This window comes from Nyctereutes procyonoides, unplaced genomic scaffold, assembly GCF_905146905.1.
Source record: "Nyctereutes procyonoides isolate TBG_1078 unplaced genomic scaffold, NYPRO_anot_genome, whole genome shotgun sequence".
Taxonomy (NCBI): domain Eukaryota; kingdom Metazoa; phylum Chordata; class Mammalia; order Carnivora; family Canidae; genus Nyctereutes; species Nyctereutes procyonoides.
Window position 1 is genome coordinate 11,199,182 of NW_026575146.1, and position 21,050 is coordinate 11,220,231.

The following is a 21,050-nucleotide window of genomic DNA, read 5'->3' on the forward strand; positions in this document are numbered from 1 at the left end:
TTTTTTTAAAGATTTATTTAATTGAGAGAAAGCGAGCACAAGAGCACAAATGGGAGAAGGTAGGAGCAAAGCATGAGGGACAAGCAGACTCTGCACTGAGCGCAGAGTCCACCACAGGGCTCAGTCCCAGGACCCTGAGATCATGACCTGAGCTGAAATCAAGAATCCAATGCTTAACCGACTGAGCCACCCAGGCACCCAGAGGAATACCAAAATTCTTAAGACAGGACAGCTAATGCAGTTCTTGGGAATAGCAGGTGTTTCCCTCAAATATCTATTAAGTGAAAAAAAGTCTCATGAGTCTCAATGTGAAGTAAAGATGGTGTTCCTGAGACTGGGTTCTGGGGGATAAAAAGAATCCTGCAGCGCACCAAGGAGCTTCCCAATTTTCTTTTTTATAAATCTGACTACAGGGGATGTTTTGCTGTTGAAGAAAATGCTGAGATTTTGCTCAGAGCTGAAGACTCTGCTCACCTGCATGCATGTGGGGGGCTCTGGGATGGCTCGTGATGGTACTAGCCAAACCACATGCCAGCTCCAGCAAGCGACTGCTTGTCCCAGGAGAACAGCCCACACCCAAGGCAGTGCTGCTCTGTAACTTCCATGGGCCGGCTGGTGCCCATGACATGGGATTGTTTTGGCAGATAAACCAAAACCACAACTAAAAAGAACAGTCTGTATTTACCACTGTAGGTCAGTGCTGATAGTGAGATATGTTTTTAGTTTAATTTGGGAGTATAACATTTCTGTAAGACTGGATCTGTAATAAAGGGATCTGGATTCTAGCTCCAGCCTTATACTTGACCTTGGGTGGGTTACTCTTGAAGGATCCGACAAAACAGGTTAGCATTATTTTTCCTCTGAAATTCAGTTTTATTTAATAGGCTTAAAGCACCAATGGAAATGACGATGAAAATGTGCATTTCTTAGAGAAGTTTGCAAAGTGAAAAAAGCCAAGTAATGGATTAAGCATTCCATTTTGGTTTTGCAACAAATCTCATTACTTCTTTAAATAGCATCAGGTCTTGACTGCTGCAGAGAAGGTGTTTGTTAAAGCTTCATAATGATAGGCTGAGTCAAATCTAAAGATCACAAAGAACCTTAAAGGCATTAATTACCCCTTACATCACCACAAAGGAACAGTGATGTATTATTATCATTTTACTTTCACAGCTGGGTAAATCAAGGCACAGAGACACATTAAATTGCTGGTAACTTGGACAAGGTCATGGTCAATGGTAGAGAGGGAGAGAACTGTAACTCTCAGGTAGGGAAAAATGTCTGGATTTTAACTACTTTTTCCCTTTTAAATGTTTGTCTCTTAATATCCGTAGAGTGCAATCCAGTGATAACATGCCTCTGCGCTAAAACAAATTCATATGTGAGGTGACTGGGTGGCTCATTCGGTTGGGCATCCGACTTTGGTTTCAGCTCAGGTAGTGATATCAGGGTTGTGGGATCGAACCCTGTGTCAGGCTCTGTGCTTGGCAGGGAATCTGCTTGAGATTCTCTCTTCCCCTCTCCCCTGTATCCCTTGCCCCCCGTGCTTCTTCACTCATGTGTGCTCTCTCTCAAATAAATAAATCTTGAAACAAAACCCAAGTAAATTTAGATGTAACTTGATTGATAATGGCCCTCTAGCTTATGCGAGTTCTTATCTGGAAGCTGGGGATGGTAATTGGTAGCAGATTGCCTTATGATTGGGACTTTCTTATCTCAGGGGAAGATCAATCATTGAGTAATAATTTCGCCTATCATCATTCTTATGCCTTTTTTGATATTTCACACTGGTTTTCCATAACTTTGCAGTAATGTGACCATATATTTTGTGTGATTTGGTTCTTTGTAATCCCCTTATGGTGGATTGGACTCTTAATTTCTCACCTGTAAAGTCCACACTAACATTCTTACCTTTTTTTAAAGAAGTAAATGTAATTCACGTACCATAAAATTCACCTTTAACGTGTACAAATCAGTGCTTGTTAATATATTCATGGAGTTGTGCAGCCATCACCACTGATTCCAGAATATAATCTTCACCTCCAGAAGAAAGTGTTCCTGTCAGCTGTCGCCCCCACCCCTGCCAGCCGCTCATCTACTGTTTCTGTGGCCACATTAATGGAGTCATACACCATGTAGCCTGTTGGACCTGACTGCTCTCATTTAGCCTAATGCTTTCCAGGATTGTCCATGTCGTAGCATGAATCGGTCATGGATTCTGTCTGGCTGAGTGGTACTCTCTTCTGCCCTCTTTTAGATCCCCCCCCTCCCCCCGCCCACCGTGTTAGCTGTTCCTGAAGAATGTTACTCTGGTGTTTTCTCCTATAACACATCCCCTAATAGAATCTGTGTGTGCTCTTGTTATAGATTTCCTCTCATAGTCTTTTTTTTTTTTCTTTCCCCTCTCACAGTCTTTACACAGAATTCTATCTAAGTAGTTGGTAGGGGTTTTGAACTTAACTTCTACTTTATTAAAGCCCTTAAGTGTCTGAAATACAGTGGTGTCTGTTTTGTGTCCCCAAAAGTAATGAAGGGTGTGTCATCTGTGAGTCTTCTCAGCTCTGGTGGATACCAGTTTCTGCTAGATCTGAAATGTTAGCTGGAGATCTCTTTTTACCACTGACTGTTTTTCATCAGGGACCCTGATAAGGTATGATGGCAGGCTCTTTGCCTTCTTTCTTTGGGCTAAATGCATACCTCTGTCACAACCAAAGCCCGGCTGGAAAACAAGAATGTGGGTACACCTAATTCCTTTCTCCCCACTTCTCAGGAGGCCTCTCCCCCTTTATGTTGTAATTGACCTGGTGGTGGCCTGCAGCCCATTCCTACCCTAAAAAGACCTGCCATCTTCCTATTCCTCCAAAGATTCTTTCATATGCCAAGAATAGTTATCACAAGATAATTGACTCAAATCATGGTAGCTTGCTGGTAAAACACATTTACTACCAGTGTTTGCTTCTCTGTGTTTAGCACCAGAGATCTTGCATTGTCAGGAATATTACCAATTGGATTGTGACCTCAAGTGAAACGGATTTGGAAGATTTATGAAATTTATATTTTTCTGGCACAGTATTTATGCTGTAGTAGAATATACTTCTCTGCAAGCTTAACAGTGACATTCAGACAGATGCTTTGATTTTTCTTGACACAAGAATAGTAACAATAATGATATGTAGAGTCCCAGGTACCTTCAGAAGAGTTGATCAGTTTTTATCTTTATTAGAAGCATGTAGTGTCAGTGGTGATGTCTTTGTTATTGGCGCAGTAGGACTTGACTGGCCTTTGAATGTGATCAACCCAGAGCTACTATCTTCTCTTATTGAATAGTCCACCTGTTTCATTTAAGTGGTTTTATTTTCATTCTGTTTCACTGACTAGTGATAAGTAATATTTGCCTCAAGGACAAGTACAGCAAATGTCATTAATGAAAGGTGTCATAAATCACTGCATTTTAAGTAAATGGATGAGTAAAATATAAGGAAATCTGAGTTAATTAAAAATAATGCTATACAAAGTCTGTACATTTAACCTTAAAAGTTGAGAGATTTTTAAGCTTTTCTGTGCAAATGAACTCAATGTTCGGTGTGCTCTCGGCACGATGATAAACTGTATGGTGGACACTGATGCAGAATTCTTCTATAACAGTGGGTGATGCTTGGAGAACTGAAAAAAAAATTGTGATGTAGTATCCACAAAGTACTGTACTCTTGCACTGGCAGCTTTGACTTACTAAAATCTTTTATCTTTTCCTAAAATTGCATTCACACTTTTTAAAAAAAATACAAATTATCTATAAGTTGAAGGAATTCATTTGGAAAACTTTCTAAGATTCTCTTCAGGTCTAAAATTTATAGATTCTCTATAAGCTGTTCATTTATGGAATTGCATAGTAGAAATTTGGAGAAATTAAACAAAAATGGAATAGATCGAGTAGATTAAGAACATAAATTCCACAAAGTATGTTCTCTGAATATACGTAGATATAAAGTTATTAAATGTCAAAGATGTACAACTGTAATGCCACTGGGGATTATATAGTTGAAAACTTAATGAAACCATTTATTATTTACTTGTAAAATCTTTGAAATTATTTTTTAGATTTTTTTTTCAATCGTCTTCATAGATGATCATTTTTCTGTAGTTTCCACCTCAGAGGGGGGCCTCTGGGTTAATGATTAATCAACTAAAACATTTTTGAGCCAAAATGGGAGTCCCAATTAAATGTGCTACATTATTTATCTGAATACTATCTTTTTAATTGCCTTCTTTAGCATATTTCATTTTTCTTCAGGAAGTAAGGGAGCTAATATTCACGTTGCACCTGCTCTCGACTGTAAGCTTATGGTACATTGCACCTCTTCTGATGTGACTGACCTTCCCGGAGGTGAGGTCATAGACTTGGCTGCGGAGAGAGGCGGTGGTGGTTCTCAGCGGAGGGGCCACTGCCCTACCAGTGACATTTTGGAAGTTAATGGGTTTGTTTTAGTTTTCATAATAAATTGGAGGAATATAGCATTGAGTGGTCGGGGACATGGTTGCTACGTGTCCTGCATGTTCAGGTTAATTTCTCACACTGCAGAATTATTGTTCCACTGGACATTCTCGTCGATGAAGAACATGCATAATTATCTGAACCAAGACCTGGCTTCATTTTACAAATGAACACAAATTATTTCTTTTCCCCACAGCTACAGGCTACTAGGAAACCAACAGACCAGTAAGCCAACGGAGGTTTGTCCTTTATTTTGCTCAGAACTTTGTCAAGAGTTTTTTGCCCATTTGGAAAATCAGGTCACTGATAGCAGCACCCCAAATGCATTTAAATCTCTACCAAGATACCCTGGCATGGGTTTCTGATGAAACTGGGATATTTAGTGTGATTCTTTGCAGTGCAGTTGTTGGACAGGCTTCTAGAGTGGTTGCAACCAAGCATTTACATACTCAAACCCACATTTTAAAAAATTGCAAATTACTTTCCTTTTATTTGTTTCCTTGTGGTATTATTAGAGCATTATATTGCTTTTCGTGAAACTGCATATGAATTTTCAGAATAGTATTGAAAGGGGGGCTTTGAACGTGATGATACCAAGAATCTATACTACAGTGCATGCTTTGAAGCATGAAGAGCATAGTCTAAAAATAATTTCCAGGGGCTTCTGGCTGGCTCAGTTGGAAGAGTGTTTGACTCTTGATGTCAGTGAGCCCCCGCTGGGTGGAGAGATTACTTAAATAAATAAACTTAAAAAATAATTTCCATTTTCACTCCCTCTCTTTTGAGTGTGCTTCAAATGAGTCCTTAACCCACAAACTGAAGCAGTTTTCCCTGATGCTATGACTGTCCTCATCAGTTTCTCAAAAAGGGCTTATTGAGGCTAACAGGTGAAAACATTCTAGTTTCTTGTTTTGGGCTGCAGGGTTTGTTATCATCCTGAGACTTTAACTCAATTCTTTAGATAATGGATGTGTCTGAGAGCACAGGGGGCATTCTCAGACCTCGCTGAGGAGGTTCTGGATCTTTCCGAGGAGCCTCCTGGCCTCTGGGGCAGAGCACCTTGCCCATCTCCTCACAGCCCACTGCCACCTGGTGTCTCTGGGCTCTGCTGGCAGCCAGCTGGGTGACCGGCCGGGACTGGAAAGATCTTCTTGCCTCTTCCCTTGCCACCTGAGTGAGTGGGGAGGAGGAAGGGGAGGCAGCCAGCAAGACCAGGCTTAGGAGATGGCCCTGCTCAGTGAGCCAGACTTTATGGCTACCTGCTGAGCAGAGTGAGGGTTTCTGAGAAGGAGCAGCAGGCTGGAGACCTGCGAGGATACCACCGTGCACCCGAGCCCTTCCCAGGGTACCTCCCAGGAAGGCCTGCCTCGTGGGCTGCCACTCTTGAAGTCGGTTTGCTTTGTCACGCAGGTGGTGGCCAAGCCTGGTCTCGGGCGCGGCGTCTGGCACAGTACCTGGTACCCAGTGGGGTGCAGAGCCCGGCGGCCATCTGGCGGGGCCCCCGGAGTGGGCTGAGTGGGCCCGCACGTGGGCGCGGGGCGGCTGGGCTCCGTGGGGCGGGCTGCCGAGTGGAGGCCCTCGGCCAGGGCTAGAGCTCACGCACATCGGTGGTTTCCACGGTGAACGAGATGAGAGAAATGGGGGGGGGGCTTACCAGACAGAAGTCACTACCTTGCCCTGAATTTATAATTTTGTTGTTTTTCCTTATTTATGATTGTATTAGCCCAAGACTTGGGGAGCAAGTCTGAGCTTGTGGACTGGGGAGCACGGACCCGGCGGGACGGTTACCCGATGGGGGAAAAGAGCCCGGACTCATGTGTAGGGAGCACGGAGGCTCTCCCAAGGGGAGGCCAGCTTTTCGGGGGGAGGGGAAGGATGTGTTTGCCCCCTTGAGCAGCTGGGGCTCGGGGCGCGGGCATAAGTGGGGCCGCACGCAGGCTCAGCACCTAGGACAGGATGGCAGCGCCCGGCCTGTGTAAGTGGCTCTGTGAGTAAGCATTCGAGTCGTCCTGGTCTACACTTGCTCTTTCTTTTCTTTTTGTTCTTCTTTTTTTAAAAGATTTTATTTATTTATTCAGGAGAGACAGAGAGAGAGAGAGGCAGAGACACAGGCAGAGGGAGAGGCAGGCTCCATGCAGGGAGCCTGATGCGGGACTCGATCCTGGGACTCCAGGATCACACCCCTGGCTGAAGGCAGGTGCTGAACTGCTGAGCTACTCAAGGATCCCCTCATTCTTTTTTTAAAAATAGCCACTCTTCTCTTCTCCCAGAGCCTACTTTGTTCTCACTTCTCCTCTAGAATACTAAGGGCACACTACTTTTTATGGGGATACAGGTCCTAGTGAAATTTGAGGCTCTTGGAGCTGGGCTCCAAACCTGTGGACCCCCCCACGCTTGGCTTCCCCTGTGCTCTGTCAGGTCTAGGACAGCGTTGGTGCTTTGCTAGTGGGTTGGAAAAGGAGTCAGTCGCTGCAGAGACTCTATTTGTGCCCAGATACCATTCCACCTCTGTGGAATTTGGGTGGTGGAACAGCTCTGAGATTTCATATCTTGGCAGAACTCAGGAACCATCCAGAACTGCTCCTGCCTCTCAGATCCCTGGGACCAGCCTTAGTGGGAGTTGGTTCCTGAGATCCTTCCTGTCTAAGCTTGTGCCTCTGGGAGGATCTGAGTTGTACCCAAAGGCTCTCTAAAGTTAAAGGGTAGTAGAGGCGATAGGGGAACTTCACCAATTCACAACAAAGCCTGGGGTGGTCAGGGTTTTGACCCAGAACAGGTAGCCTGGGTTCTGTTACCAGGTAACCATTTTGCCTTTGTAAGAGGTAAAAAGTTTGGGGAGTTTTCAGTGTTTTGGTTCTAAAGTTTTGTGAATATATTGAATAGATGACTCAATTCACTTGGCACCCACTTTTGACATCAGCCGTGTTATTTTCACTAGCATCCATCTGGCTCCTCCAGGCTCCTTCTGCCCGTGTGCCATCTCTGAGATCCTCAGGGGACTTCAGGTCTCCATCATCTTTCTTTCCCTAGGACTTAGGGTGCTGTAGAACTCTTCATCATGAACAAATGCATTGACTGTGTCCCAAATCCTGTACTTGAAACAATTCTTTGGCAATAGACACTCTGTTGACAAGGTAAAGGCTGTAGTAATGCAAATTTGATTCTGTTCAAACAAGGTGAGGTGTTACCTGTACAGCCTCTGTGACACTGCTCCTTCTTGATTTCCTTATGCTCCTCTGGTATTACTGAGCAAAGGGAGGTGTGTCCTCTGCGGACCTCTTCCCCTGTACACTGTCACTGACATTTCCAAGGTTGTCTCCTTGGTCTTCTTCATGTCTCACTCTGCACATTCTTCCTGGGGCTGCTTCACTGCCAGAATCTGATGACTCCAGATCTACATCCCCATGTGGACTTTCCTGGACAGCTTGACTCCTGAGCATCTCCCATTGGACAGCATATATGCGTCTCAGAGTCAGAACTGCCAAAGCTAAGCTCAGGAGTTCCACTCCTGCTCTTCTGTTCCCTGCTGGCCCATCACTAAGGCATAATACCAGGTCTTCTGCCTTGACGCTTCCTTCCATATCACCTTCTATGAAACAGGCAGCAAAGAGGAGGCCTGGAGGGTCCACCTGCCCAGATTTCTATGTTCATTTCTTTGCTCTTACTCTATTCTGAGTTCATTTGGGTCTTTCCACCTCACACCTGCAGTGTTGCTGTGACTCTCTGACCCGTTTTTCTCCCAAGGTCTTGCCCTTTATCGATGCCCCTGTTATAGGACACCCTTCTCTCCCTCCTCCACTGCAGCCACGCTCAACACGTTACCAGAAGGTGCTGGGATCTTCTTGTGCTTTGCCTTCACTCAGCTGCCTCCTGCTTCTGGAATCCTTTCTCCCCACTGCCCATGTTCATCATCAGCCTTAAAGGCAAATAGATACTTCCAAGATTTAAAGACTTCACTCAAGTGTTGCCTTTGTTATTAAGTCTTTTCTGGTCTTTTGCAGAAGTAACTTCCTCCCTGACTGTCCCACTGCATGGACTTCCTCACATCATCTGTGACACTTCACCTTCTCCAAAGCTAGAAGCTCACCTTGAGAGTAGTAACTGGTCTCATTCATCTTTGTATCCCTAGCACTGCACCTAGAAAGCAGCCAGTGCTCAAAAAAGTGAATGCCAAATGGATGAAAAGGTGCATCTATACTGAAAACATGGGCTGTTTTCTTTTGTGGATCCTGTTGGTCGGTTTCCCTTGAACACAGCGCACACAGCAGCCTGAGGAGGCGGCAGTGGAGGAGTGATGGTAGATTGCTTTTGGCTCAGGCACATATCTTGCTTCCCATGCGGTCAGCCTCCTGGTGACTGGACTGCTTCTGTGGTGTGATGTTTAGGGCCCGGGGAGGCGAACCCAAGTCTTCCCACCTGTCACCACTATCTGAAATTTTCCCAGGGATGTCTCATGCATCTGTGATCCGAGCTAACTCACGCCAACCACAAGTGTGACTTGGATTCTCTGGTCCTTTTCTGGGTGAGGGTTTTGGAAGAGGCAAAAGGAAGAAGAATTATAGCTCCAGAATTCTGTAGATCATTCAGATATCTTCTTTAGGTCTCCTCTTAGAATCAAGTGTCTGTGTAGTGGTTGGTTGTATTGGCATGGATCATGGACCGGCATTCCTATCCATGGGTTTTACCAACTTTCTAGGGCTTCCATAGCTTCTAAAGACCTAGAGACCTAGTGTCCTGGCCCCTATTATGCTTTATTAACATCTGTCTATGCCTGGTCAGCCTAGATCAACTTGGACAGGTGCAAGATCAGTGACTTCTTGTTGTAGCTACTGGGATCAGAAACTATCTGATTTCACCAGGTTGAGGGGACAATCTACTAAATACAAGAATTAGGATGAAAACCCACATTATATTATGATAGAGGCTAGTCTTTCCATCTTTCTTGGATTTGTTAATTTGAGAGCCACTGGAAAGAATTGGGCTTAGCAGGCATGTATGGGTGTAGGCTGGAAAAGAAAAAAATAGAAGCTCTACTTACCTTTGATCTTCTTAACCCTTACTCTGGAAGTTAACAAAGATTTGCTATTCTTAGGGACTTTTAGTTTAGGATAAAATTGTGGTGGATGCCAGAAAAAGAAGAGTTAAGCTTTCAAATGAGCAAGTTATGGATTGTCATAAGAGTCCATGCTGTTGCATCACTGGTTGTCCAAGATTTCCCTGGTGATTTTGCCCAAAATAAGGAAGTACTGATGCTGGTCACTGCTATTTGATACTTGGTCCAAATAAATTCTTTCAGATCAGAGCTTAGTGAAGTAGAGTTTGCACAGCAACAGGCAGAGTGACAAGGCATTTAAGTCACTGTCTTATTTTTTTTTTAAGACTTTATTTAACAGAGAGACACACACACACACACACACCACATGCTCACAAGCAGGGGGAAGGAGGGAGAAACAGACTCCCCACTGAGCAGGGAGCCTGATGTAGGGCTGGATGCCAGGACCCTGGGACCATGACCTGCACCGAAGACAGACCCTTCACTGACTGAGCCACCCAGGCACCCCCAAGTCATGTCTTGACCGGCTATTGGTCTCCTTTGATTGAAAGTCACAGGAGCCCTTGCTTCTTCCGTAGTGAGAGCTCAGACCTGTTTCAGAAGACCGAGCAGCTCCCTGAGTACCTTGTACCTTCCAGCGTCACTAAGGACCACTCTTAATTTGAACCCTTAACCTAGTCATGATGGTTCTCTGCCAAGGACCAAACTCACTTTTATGAGTGTGTTTTTCACTTTTTATGCAGATTTCAGCAATGTCCCTGATGTCACAAGTGGCCTGAAAAGGAGTCAGACTGATGGCGCGCTGGCCCGAGTTCCCCGTGAGGAGGACACAGCGCAGACGCTCGGGGTAAGGTGCTCCTGGTGGGGAGGACACAGGGCAGATGCTCGGGGTAAGGTACTGTCCCAGACCCACAATTAGGACCCGGCTGACAAGTGCAAGTCCCCTCCTTCACCTGAAGTGGGGAGAGAAGCTGGCATTATTGGATCCCTCGGTCAACCTGCTGAAGCAAGCTGTTTTTTTTTCCTTAATGGAAATAGTTTCCTTATTTATTTGAAGGAATTGTTAGGACAGTTTTGACAAGGTAAGCTCAGGTGTTCTGAAAGTTAGATTTAATAAGTCCATTTCTTTCCTGCTTTTTTTTTCTTCTTTTTTTGCCCACAGATAAATTATTTTTGGAATGTTATCACTCTGTTGTAAGATATATAAAACACAAAGTTTGGTATTTTCACCATTTTTAAGTGCACACTGCAGTGGCGTTAAGTACATTCACGATCCTGTGCAACCATCACCGCTACCCATTTCAGGACTTGGTCATCAAGCCAAACAGAAACTGTTGTCCCCATTAGACCATGACTCCCCCACTCCATTCACACACCCCTCCACAACTCCCACTTACCTCTGTTTTACTTCCTGTGTCATTTGCCTGTTCTCCGTCCCTCATGCGTGTCCTTTTTTTTCTGGCTTATTTCACTTGGCGTAATGCTTCCAAAGTTCATCATGGCGTAGCGTGTGTCAGAACTTCGCTTCTTTTGAAGGCTGAGTAACATTGCACTGTCTATGCTGCGTTTTGTCTACTTATTCATCTGTTGAGGGACTTTGGGCTTGTTTCCACCGTTTGCCTGTCGTGGTTGATGCTGCGGTGAAGATTGGTATACAAATAGCTGTTCGCATCCTGGTTTTCAGTTCTGTTGGATGTTCATCCAGGGGTGGGATTGCTAGGTCACGTGGCCATTCTGTGTTTAGCTTTTTGAGGAGCAGCCCACCTGTTTTCCACAGAGCTGCACCATTGTACAGTACCATCAATGATGTGTGAGGGTTCTGATTTCTCTGAAGCCCCGCCAGCGGTTGTTACAGTCCATGCCTTTCCTACATTTTTAATTGTTCATTGAACATCCTTTCAGAAATGGTCTGATTGACGTGATCTGTTGTAATACACAGTACAGCTTTAGTTGGTTTTGACATTATAACTCTGTTTTCAATTCCTTGCTTTTGTCTCAAATATAAGAATGGAGATATAGAAGCTATGACAGGTGTTTGAAGACAACTTACAATCTGTTGGGTTAGACTCCTGCTACCAGGACTAGTCCCTTTGGGGAGTGGCCATGTGGCACACCCGTTGGTGATGGTCACTGCGAGAACGGGATCGGGTTGGAGCCTGCCTACCACAGAATGGGTTCTGTGCCACCCCCCCACACACACACACCAATTTTCTCCCCCATTCCTGATCCACCTCCTCCAAAATCTTTCTTCTCTTCTTTCTGATTCCTCATATGAAATGCTCAGCTGCCTGCACTGGTCTAGCTGTGCCCCCAGGATAGAGTTTCTTTTACTAAAACCAAAATTGTCCACATTTTTAGTCTTATGCCTTTGTTTGATCTCTGGTGGATTAGTACTTTGGGAGACCGACATCACAGCTAATGGTGATTATTATTTTTTAAAGAAATGTGTCCTAGAGCATCAACAAAATGTGTTTTGATTGCTATGTCTTAAATTTTTGTAAAAAAAGTAAATATTTCTGAGACACTCTAGAAGCTAGGCTGTCTATTTAAGGTAAGTGTGCCCAAAGGGCACTGTAGCAGCTTGGGGAAAATCACTTAATGCCATGAGGGATAATGATTTCCTCTCTGTTGTCTCTTATTTGAGTTCCACATTAAAGTTCTTAAGAAGGAAATTAAATTATTTTTCCAGATTTTAACATTCAATAAAGTAAATACACAAAAGTTACCATGTTAAGGCTATTCCCAATTGTCATTTAACAGTGTCTGACATGATGAAACAAAGCATTTAGCAAATGCACATTGGAGTATCAGTTAGACTTTGAGGAGAGGAAGAAAAGCTGTAGTTGAGCTTGAAATTGGAGCTGGCTGAGCTGAGTTTTCATTGCTAAAAATGGTTAGAGGAGAAAACAAATAAATAAATACCAAACGACCTGAGCTGAAATCAAAAATCAAAAGGGTGAGAGTGAGCCCTGAATCGGGCTCCCTGCTGGGCTTGGGGTCTGCTTGACATTCTCTCTCCCTCCCTCTGCCCCTCTCTGCACTCACATGCACTGGCTTTCTCTCAAATAAATCTTTAAAAAAAAATACCAAAGAACACAGAAGACAAAAATATTGAAAGAGAATATCATCGTGGTGAGCAGTGCTGTCAATCCCTCTCAAGTCCAGAGTAGTCGTCATCTGATCTTTTTCAAACCTGAATATCATCCGTCCCTAATAATAGACTTCAGGACATTTCTTAATCTCCGTGAAGTGCCTGGCAGTTACTTAGTTCACATGTTCTTTGCTCCTTGAGAAAGAAGAATCGGTGACCGTCAGACGTAATAATTGGGATGTATGTTAGTGAAAAGAAAGTTCTGAATATAAGAATTAAAAGATGGGGGTGCCTGGGTGGCTCAGTCGGTTAAGCATCTGACTTTTGATTTCAGCTCAGGTCGTGATCTCAGGGTTGTGAGATTGAGCCCCACGCTGGGCTCTGCACTGGGAGTAGAGCCTGCTTGAGATTCTCTCTCCCCCTCCTCTGCCCCTCTGCACCATGCTTGCTCATTCTTTTGCTCTAAAAAAAAAAAAAAGAATTAAAAGACAGTTCTGTATTATTATTTTCAGCCCCTTGGAAACATCAGGTTATACCTAAAAGCAGTCTTTTTCTGTTTTTCAGTGTGGTTTGATGGTGTGTGTCCCCCTGTTAGGCATGGATCTTTTGGGCTTGCCCTGGCGCTGCCCCCACGGTGCCCACAGGAGGTGGTCACTTCTCTGGAGAGAAGACCCAGCCTCTGGCTCCTGGGCTTCCCACTCTGGCCCCTGTAGCCTCCTCAGGGGTCATTAACTTCTTTTTAGATTAGACCCTGGTTGAACCTGAGTTGTTTGGGATATTTTACTAATAATATTCTAGACTTTGAAATAAGGAATAATTTCCCTTGAAAATCAAATGCAGCCTGGCTTGATGAAGCACAGCTGTAAGTGGGGCTTTTGACAGCTCCGCAATTTCTGCAAATGGCTCATAATTGATTGCCTTCTTGCTCTTCAAGGGTGCCTATTACTGTCACAGCTCTTTGTGTGCCCCTGTCAACCTCTCCTGTGTGGGGGCTCTTTTTTTTTTTTCCACCCAGTATTGTTAGCAATTAGCTTGCACTATTGTAACAGTTTGGATTTTGAAAGGAATAAACAGTTTCTCTTTGGGCAAAGGGGTTGAAGGAGTTTCTGGGTTGTTCTGGGAACTTGAGGTGGGTTCAGCAGGCCCTGCAGAAATACGGTTTGCATTCCACTTTGCTGTCTCTGAGCTGACTCTGAAGATGTGGCACTCGGTGGCTCTGTCATCTCCGAGAGTGCCCTGACCTGGTGCCTTCCCAGAGCCGGCTGGTTGGGCATGGGCTGGAAATCTAGAGGAAGGGGGTGAGCTTGCCCAACCACCGGCGCTGCCTTGGAGGAAGAGCTTGGTGGCGCTAGGACGTCCTTGCCAATGTGACTTGGAACAACAGTTTGGGATTTTTTTCATTGCCTGGAGATGAGAGTGAGAACGTGCATCTTACTCATTTCCCAACAGCCGACTGTAGATGTAATCCTTTCTCCCCGAGGGAGCAGGTTTCTTTGAACTTTTCCTTTCTCTGTACAGCATGTAAGTAAGTGAGGGCTTTGATCTCTGGGGTGTGGATGTTGATCCAAATGTAGGCATGCTTGCATGGTTTCCTTTTCTCTGTCTTGAAAGTTGATTTTACTCTGAAATGTCTTTAGATTGTTATGCAGATGAGAAGATATGCCTTTCTTTCCAGAAGGGACCCTGACTGTAATCGTTAAACGCTCTTTACAGCTAAGGATGCGAGAATTTCTTTTGGATTTTAGTTTCTCTGTGGCACTTTTCCTTTCTCGTTCCCACATTGCAAGGATTTTTCAATGGATCTCTGAAGTACTTTTGTCCCTTTGAAATGTATCAGAAAGCCCGGAAATTCCAAATACTTACTCTGTAAAAATCCGCTTGGAGAGAGGAGTAATTGGAAGACAATAAATAATTTTATGCTTTGTGAAATTTCTTTGGAGCATAGCACATGCTAGTATTGGACTTAATGCTGTAAAAGAAAATCCACAAAACTGAAACCATTTTCTGTGAGGTAAGCAGAATTTTTACTTTAGTTTTTCCTGATTAAATATTTTTTTCAGCTTTTTAGAAGAATTTTATATAATCACCTAGTGTAGCTTTGGCAGTGATTATTTTTACAGTTTGTAGGCGTTGTGTTGCTAGAACAGAGAGCATTGGGAGTCTGGAGATACACAGCGTGACGACTGTGTGTTGTGCTCTTTGCAATTTAATAATGCTTAAGATCTATTTGCCCTTTCATTTGTGCAAGGTGGAAAAAAGGGACACGCGCTAATGGTTAGTTTTAGAACACAGCATGAACATAACTTGCATTTAGTATTTAATGCCTGCTCACCCACTTATCTTAACCTTTTGGGTTTTTTACATGAATTCCTTTTAAGAGCTTGCATATCTGAGAAGCCAAAGGAAAAGATTACTGGATATATCCTTGGTTTTCCAGCATTTTCATGTTGTACATCTTTCTTATCTTTGAGTCTCCTGAATTATTTCAAGATCCGTCTGGTCATGAGATGTTTTGGTCAAAAAGTGAAATTAAGATACAATTTCTTTATAAATCGTGGTCTTTTGTCATGGCTGCTATTCAGTAGATTAACATGATCATGATGTCTTTGAAAGGGCTAAACATACCTATTTCTGAGCGCATGTCGTCTGACATAATCCCCACCATCTGACTGGAGAGGTAGCATCCTCCAAGCAGACCCATTGTCCCTGCAAATGACTTGAAGTCTGGCGTTCTCCAGGGTGAGATAGTCCTCTTTCACAGTGCATAAATCCGGCCGGGCAGAGGTATAATGGGAAGAACTCTCGGCCTGATGGTTGGAGACCTGGATCTGTATCCTGACCCACCAGGCTTTGCCAGTGCCTGACCTGGGGCAAGGTACCCGACCGTTCTAAGCCTCTGTCCTCACTGGTGAGTAAAAATAACAGTGCCGTGAGTCCTGCGTTGTGGAGAGGATTGTGCAGGATGACACACATACACACTCGTGAGGGGTTGGGAGGTTCAGAGGTCCTCCTGCCTGATGTGTCTCATGCACACAGAGCGTTCTGAATGCTTTCTTGTTCTGCGCATCTAACACCCCACCTACCCCTCTTCGCTGCCCACCTAGTCGTCCTGAAGTTAGTTATCAGGGGGTCAAATCCTGTTGAGCTGTCCCGGGCGACAAAAAAGAATTGGAAACGAAGGCCCTGGCAGTTGGGTCCACTTAGCTCTTTGTCACCTGCCTGAAGACAAAGCCCACCCACCTTTGAGCTGGTTTTTCTTATAGAGTGCTGTGGATGGACGCCCTTTCCTAAAGGGCTGCTTCAAATGATTGAACAGGAGAGTATCTGTCCGGTGTGCTTTTCTCTTTAGCAGGAGTGGGCTGTGAGTATCGAGGAGCTTACTGAAGCCTGAGCCCTCATCCGGCAGGAGGTCTTGCAGGCTCGTGCCTTTTGGAAGAGAAGTGTCTCTGCAGGACATAGAGAGGCGCCGAGGCTACAGGCTGTAAAGGGTCAAGGCGAGCTGAGTTATCGGCCCAGCTCTCACATGCACCGTTCTGCGTTTCTAATGCTGTACATCCATGTGGCAGGCACGAGGTGGCAAGTTTGTGGATTTGTTGGAAGCAACTATGCTTAGTTTTCATGGGAGTCTAAAAGTCTGTTTGATCTCTTTAGAGCTGGAATTCTCTTTCTTTTTAATTACTGTTTTCCTAGCGCCAGGTGTTCGTGCTCTGCACCTGGTCTATCCTGATCTCTAGGGCTGATTTGTCAAGATGTCAGCTCTTCGCAGGGTGTGGCAGGAAGGGACATCGTTGCTGCGCGGTGAAGCATACAGGAGTCCTATCCTCTTTGTTGCCAAGGATCACTTGCGTACTCTGTTCAGCAGGGTTAGAGATGTCACCTGTAGAGTCAGATGAGAGGGAGATGGAGAGGCAAGGGGGGGGGGGGGACAGGGAGAGAGAAAGAAAAAGGAGGAGAAAAAAAAATTGCCAAATCTCGGTGCAGGGTCTGGGGAGGGCCGGCAGGGAGTGGAGGCAGTGGGTTGGCGTTGAGAGCCAGTAGCTACATGGCAAGCAGTTTGGGCAGGGAGAGCTTATCCCAGGGAAGAGGACAACCAGCGGAGTTGACAGGAAGGCAGTGGGAAGACCTCTTGCTGGTGTCTTCTCTCCACTTCCCCTCCCAGCTGCCAGCCTACCAACGTGGCTGTGGGGCTGGGTCCTGGGCCCAGCAAACTGGAAAATGGGGAGTGGGCTGCTGCCGCTGCCAGAGCCAGAGAGACAGAAACTGCCAGTAACTTGGTGGTGCCTGATGAGCGCTATGCTGTCTCGGCCTTTGCCACGGAGGCTCTGGAAGCTCAGATGCTGGGGCTGCTTGTCGGCGGCGAGACTTGCCTGGGGCGTGGGGGCGGCAGGGGCCGTGCTTGCCGGCCTTGTGTCGGCGTAGAGTAGGCTTGTTCAGGCCGCACAGTGAGTGGAGCCGGGTGAGATTGGCCTGGAAGCCCGATTCTAGGGTATTCGCCAGGCCCTGGGGCTTGGCCCGGAGCCGGCCACGGTTCTCTTGCTGTCCTGTCCTCTCACCTGTACACCGAGCACAGCAGCACCTGACTCGGGAAGCCACCTGTGCACCGGGCACCGCGGCACTGACTCGGGGCCACTCGGGCCCGTCTTGCCCTTCCCTTGTTAGCGTGGCTGGTTTCCCTTCCAGCCTCGTCCTCCCTCCCCATGTTTAGCCGCCCCCACCCCTATGCGGCCCTTTCCTTCCTGCCTCCCCTGGCCCTTCCTCATTCTCCTCCACACTCCGTCTTTCCTGCTGGTTTTCCGGGAACAAGAAGGAGGTGTCACTGGGGCCCTCCTGGGGGTCCCACAGGAGGGAGGAAGAAGCAGGACGCGGTCGGAGCGTGGCACCGGGGCGTGAGGCGGCCAGCAGGCGGGCGGGCGGTGGAGGCAGCCGAGGGCTGTGATTGCCCCCGTCCCCACCCGTCCCCACGCTGTCCCCACACCGGCAGGCCCACAGCAAGGCGCCTCGAGACGCCCGACCCGGCCACTGAGGCCTTACCCTGCGGAGCAGGGGTGCCCTACGGCGGCCGCTCCGGACACAGAGACTTGCTTGCCACCTTCATTTCTGCTCCTCGTCCTGTCCTTTGAAACGGCAGGGGCCGTGACTTTGCTCCCACCGCCCTGGGGGGAGACTGTAGGAGGGTGGCGAGCAGGGGCCCACGCTCACGGAGCAGCCAGCCAGCCACCTGCCCCGTGGGGGCGGGGAGGGACCCCCAGCTGCGCTCCTGGGGACCGTCCTGTCGCCTGGCCTGCCTGGGCACATCCCGGGGGGGGGGGGGAGCGGCGAGTTGCCCATGGTCTGTGTTGGTCGCAGGGTGGGCCGTAGGCTTTTGGATGTGGTCGTGGAGGAGAGGTTCATTCTTTCATCTTCACCCCCGTCCTCCATGGTGTTCAGCCCTCTGTTTCTCCATATTTTTTTTCTTTCTAGGCTTCCTGGATTGTTTTCTTTCTAGGCTTCCTGATTCCTGGGGGACAGAATAATCTCCCCTTTTGGAGGAGAAGGCAGGGAGTCTGAGCGGGGAGTCTCAGGCCAGACCCTGCCTTCAGTAAACACTGCTTGCAGGCTTGTGCATATTCTTGGGGGAAGCTTCCTAGATGTGGGGTGAGTGGGGAAGAACAAGTGGGGGTTTGGCCCAGTCTTACGCTGAAATCCTTTGTCCTTGAGGAGCCATCAGACTTCTACATCTGCGCACCGAGGGGTAGGTCTGCCAGTTGTGGAGGGCTTACTGGGTGCTGCTCTGACACCTGTCCTGGCCTCTCTGCCCCAGCACCTGATCTGAAGCAGTCTTTTACCTGACGGAGCCTTTTCTCCTCATGAATACAGAGAGTTGCTTAAAAGAAAAATAAATTCTAGAAGAATCCAATTAGAATTAACCCTGGTTATTTATTTATCTTCACACAGTGACTGAAGTTAAAACCTGTAAGATTTATGAGCTTTAAGGTAAATGAGCAGTGAAGGTGAGGATGGGTAGGTGCTTTATTCCTGTGTCTTCTCTAGTATTTTATTCTCTTACCTGGTTGAGAACAATTACTTGGAGCAGACCATTGAGCATCTGATGGAAGCGATGGGCCCTCAGGAAATTGCTCATGTACATGAGAGGTATACCTGCAATTCTGGAGGGTTTGCTCATCTTACGACATTTATCCACAGATTTCCTCCTTAGGGATCTGTGAGCTCTAGGTTCGTAATTCTCACATTGAGTAGACACCTGAATAGTCTAGCTTTTGTGTTGACTATTAGTAACATTACAGACTTCATTATCAGGTACTTACAGAATGAAAAGCACTGTGTTTCTTTTCCTTTCCTTTCCTTTTCAAAAAGTTTTTTTAAATTTTTAAATTTTATTTTTTTATTTTTTATTAGAGTTCAATTTGACAACATACAGCATAACACCCAGTGCTCATCCCATCAAGTGCCCCCCCTCAGTGCCCATCACCCAGTCACCCCCACCCTCCACCCACCTCCCTTTCCACCACCCCTTGTTTTTTTGACCCTGAGATCAAGACCTGAGCTGAGATCGAGTCAAATGCTTAACTAGTGGAGCCACCCAGGCACCCCTAATTCTATGTTTCTTTAGCCAAGTGACATTTTGAACTTTATCTTTAGGTCTGATTGGTGGGGTAGGCTTGGCAATATTAAGGCCTTATTATTTTAATGTCCTCAGAGACATTGAAGGACATTACATATTAAGAACCCCACCCCAGATGGCAAAAACCATTAGGTTGAGACCAAGGAGAATATTGATGGTGGTGGTTAGAGATCCCTACATTTTTGGACACCAAGTATAGCATTATGCACTGGTGTTCTAGCATTTTCAGTTTTATTTTCTGTAATTAGTGGAAAGAAAATGTGATTTCTGAGGAGGCAGGGCATAAATTCAGATCTTGACCTCAAACCAACATTTTGTAGAGGTCCCTTTAGTAATGTCAACAGCTGTCTGTGGGACCAGAGCGGTGGTTGTATGCCCAGTTCAGGGGATAAGTAGGGAGCAGGTGATCCCCTGGTTTCCCTGGGACCACTGAGGGAACTTTACCCTGGCCCCCGTCATGTCAACAAGCTACTGAGGGCTCTGCTGCTCACTCCTTTCCAATACCAGCTACAGTTATGATCTAATTTTGACTGGCCTCTCTTTGGGCACCATGAATCTTATCTGTCTTACTTTCAATATTTACCAAGAATGGGGGTTGGTGTAGGGTCAGCTCTGTTCATTCATTGGGCCTTCCCCCACAAAAGCACTCCCAGATGTTAGCCACTGGCAAGAGGCCTGAGACAGTGATGCCCATGCCTTCGTTAACAATCTTGTGTGTTAGAGATTGGAGTCCTGTGAGGACTTTGCTTGTGCTGCATGAGTACAGATGTATCTGAGCTTCAGTGCTTTCTCTTCATGCCTGTCATAACTCACAGTAGATTCTCACCTTTTAATAATGTCCTAGTCCCACATGGTAGCTGCTTTCACTTGTTGAAAAGTTCTGAGAAGTTGTTGTGAGTCATTATGCCATTTCCTCTGTAGTTTCCAGCTGACTTAGTGCCCCTGGGGTGGGGGCCAGGCGCCAAGGGAGCAGGGGTTTGGAGACCCCGCGGGGAACACTGCGCCCCTTCCAGGACTGGCCTCTAACTCCCCTGGGGGAAAGGTGGGATTATTAGTTTCATCAATGGATCAGTCTTCTGGTGTTCTGGATAATAACAAGAAGGACCAGGCAACAACAAAATCTATTTGTCACTAATAAGGGAAACAGGAGGAAACTGAAGGCAGGTTTTGAAGACACCCCGGGTTCTGTCTTTTCTCCTTTCCACTCTTGTTTGTTGTCACGCCTCCCTATCCCTTCTTTTGTTTGTTCAGCCTCCAGGCATCCCTCCTCCTCTGTGACTCACCTTCCTTCACACTCTCTGACTCTTTGCTGCCACCTAAGTTCTCTTGTGTTTTCAGAAAACAGACGTCAGATGAGGAAGCTCCTAGATGTGCAATTGCTCAGACAGTTCTGGCTTCGCATTGCACGGGCCTGGGGCTCCTTAAGTGTGGTGTCACTTGAGGAGTCCTGCCACCTTTCTATCTCTCAGGGTGCTTGGAGAGTTGGCTTTGGAATGTTCTAGAATCCAGGACCTTCATGGTTCATTCAGCCACGACATAAAGGATGATCAGATGAGAAGACTGGCCTGGGTGGCATCAGCCTGCTGTTCCAGGCCCCAGGATGGGGCAGGGCATCTGCGCTCTCCTCTCAGTTGCCACTGAAGGCTTGAACATGGTGGTCTTGTAGATAGAGTTCCCACGATGGAAAGACGATTATCAAACCAGTAATCTCAGGTGAGATTTAAAATCAGCTGTGTCTGAGTCTCTAAAATTTTTTTTAAAAATTTACATTCTGTTGTGGTCATGTTGTCTC

General features: G+C 46.2%; 1 protein-coding gene across 6 annotated transcripts in view; it reads left to right on the forward strand.

Moving 5' to 3' along the window:
- The window catches only part of TIAM2 (TIAM Rac1 associated GEF 2), a 217,930-nt gene that overhangs the window by 169,505 nt on the left and 27,375 nt on the right, over positions 1-21,050 (forward strand). For 5 of the 6 annotated variants that reach the window (XM_055309747.1, XM_055309749.1, XM_055309748.1 and 2 more), the window contains one exon: positions 10,289-10,392. In XM_055309747.1, coding sequence (XP_055165722.1) covers positions 10,289-10,392 — 104 coding nt within the window. Of the gene's footprint in view, positions 1-10,288; positions 10,393-20,188; positions 20,972-21,050 lie in introns of those variants that run through there. The other variant, XM_055309753.1, reaches the window with a different exon arrangement.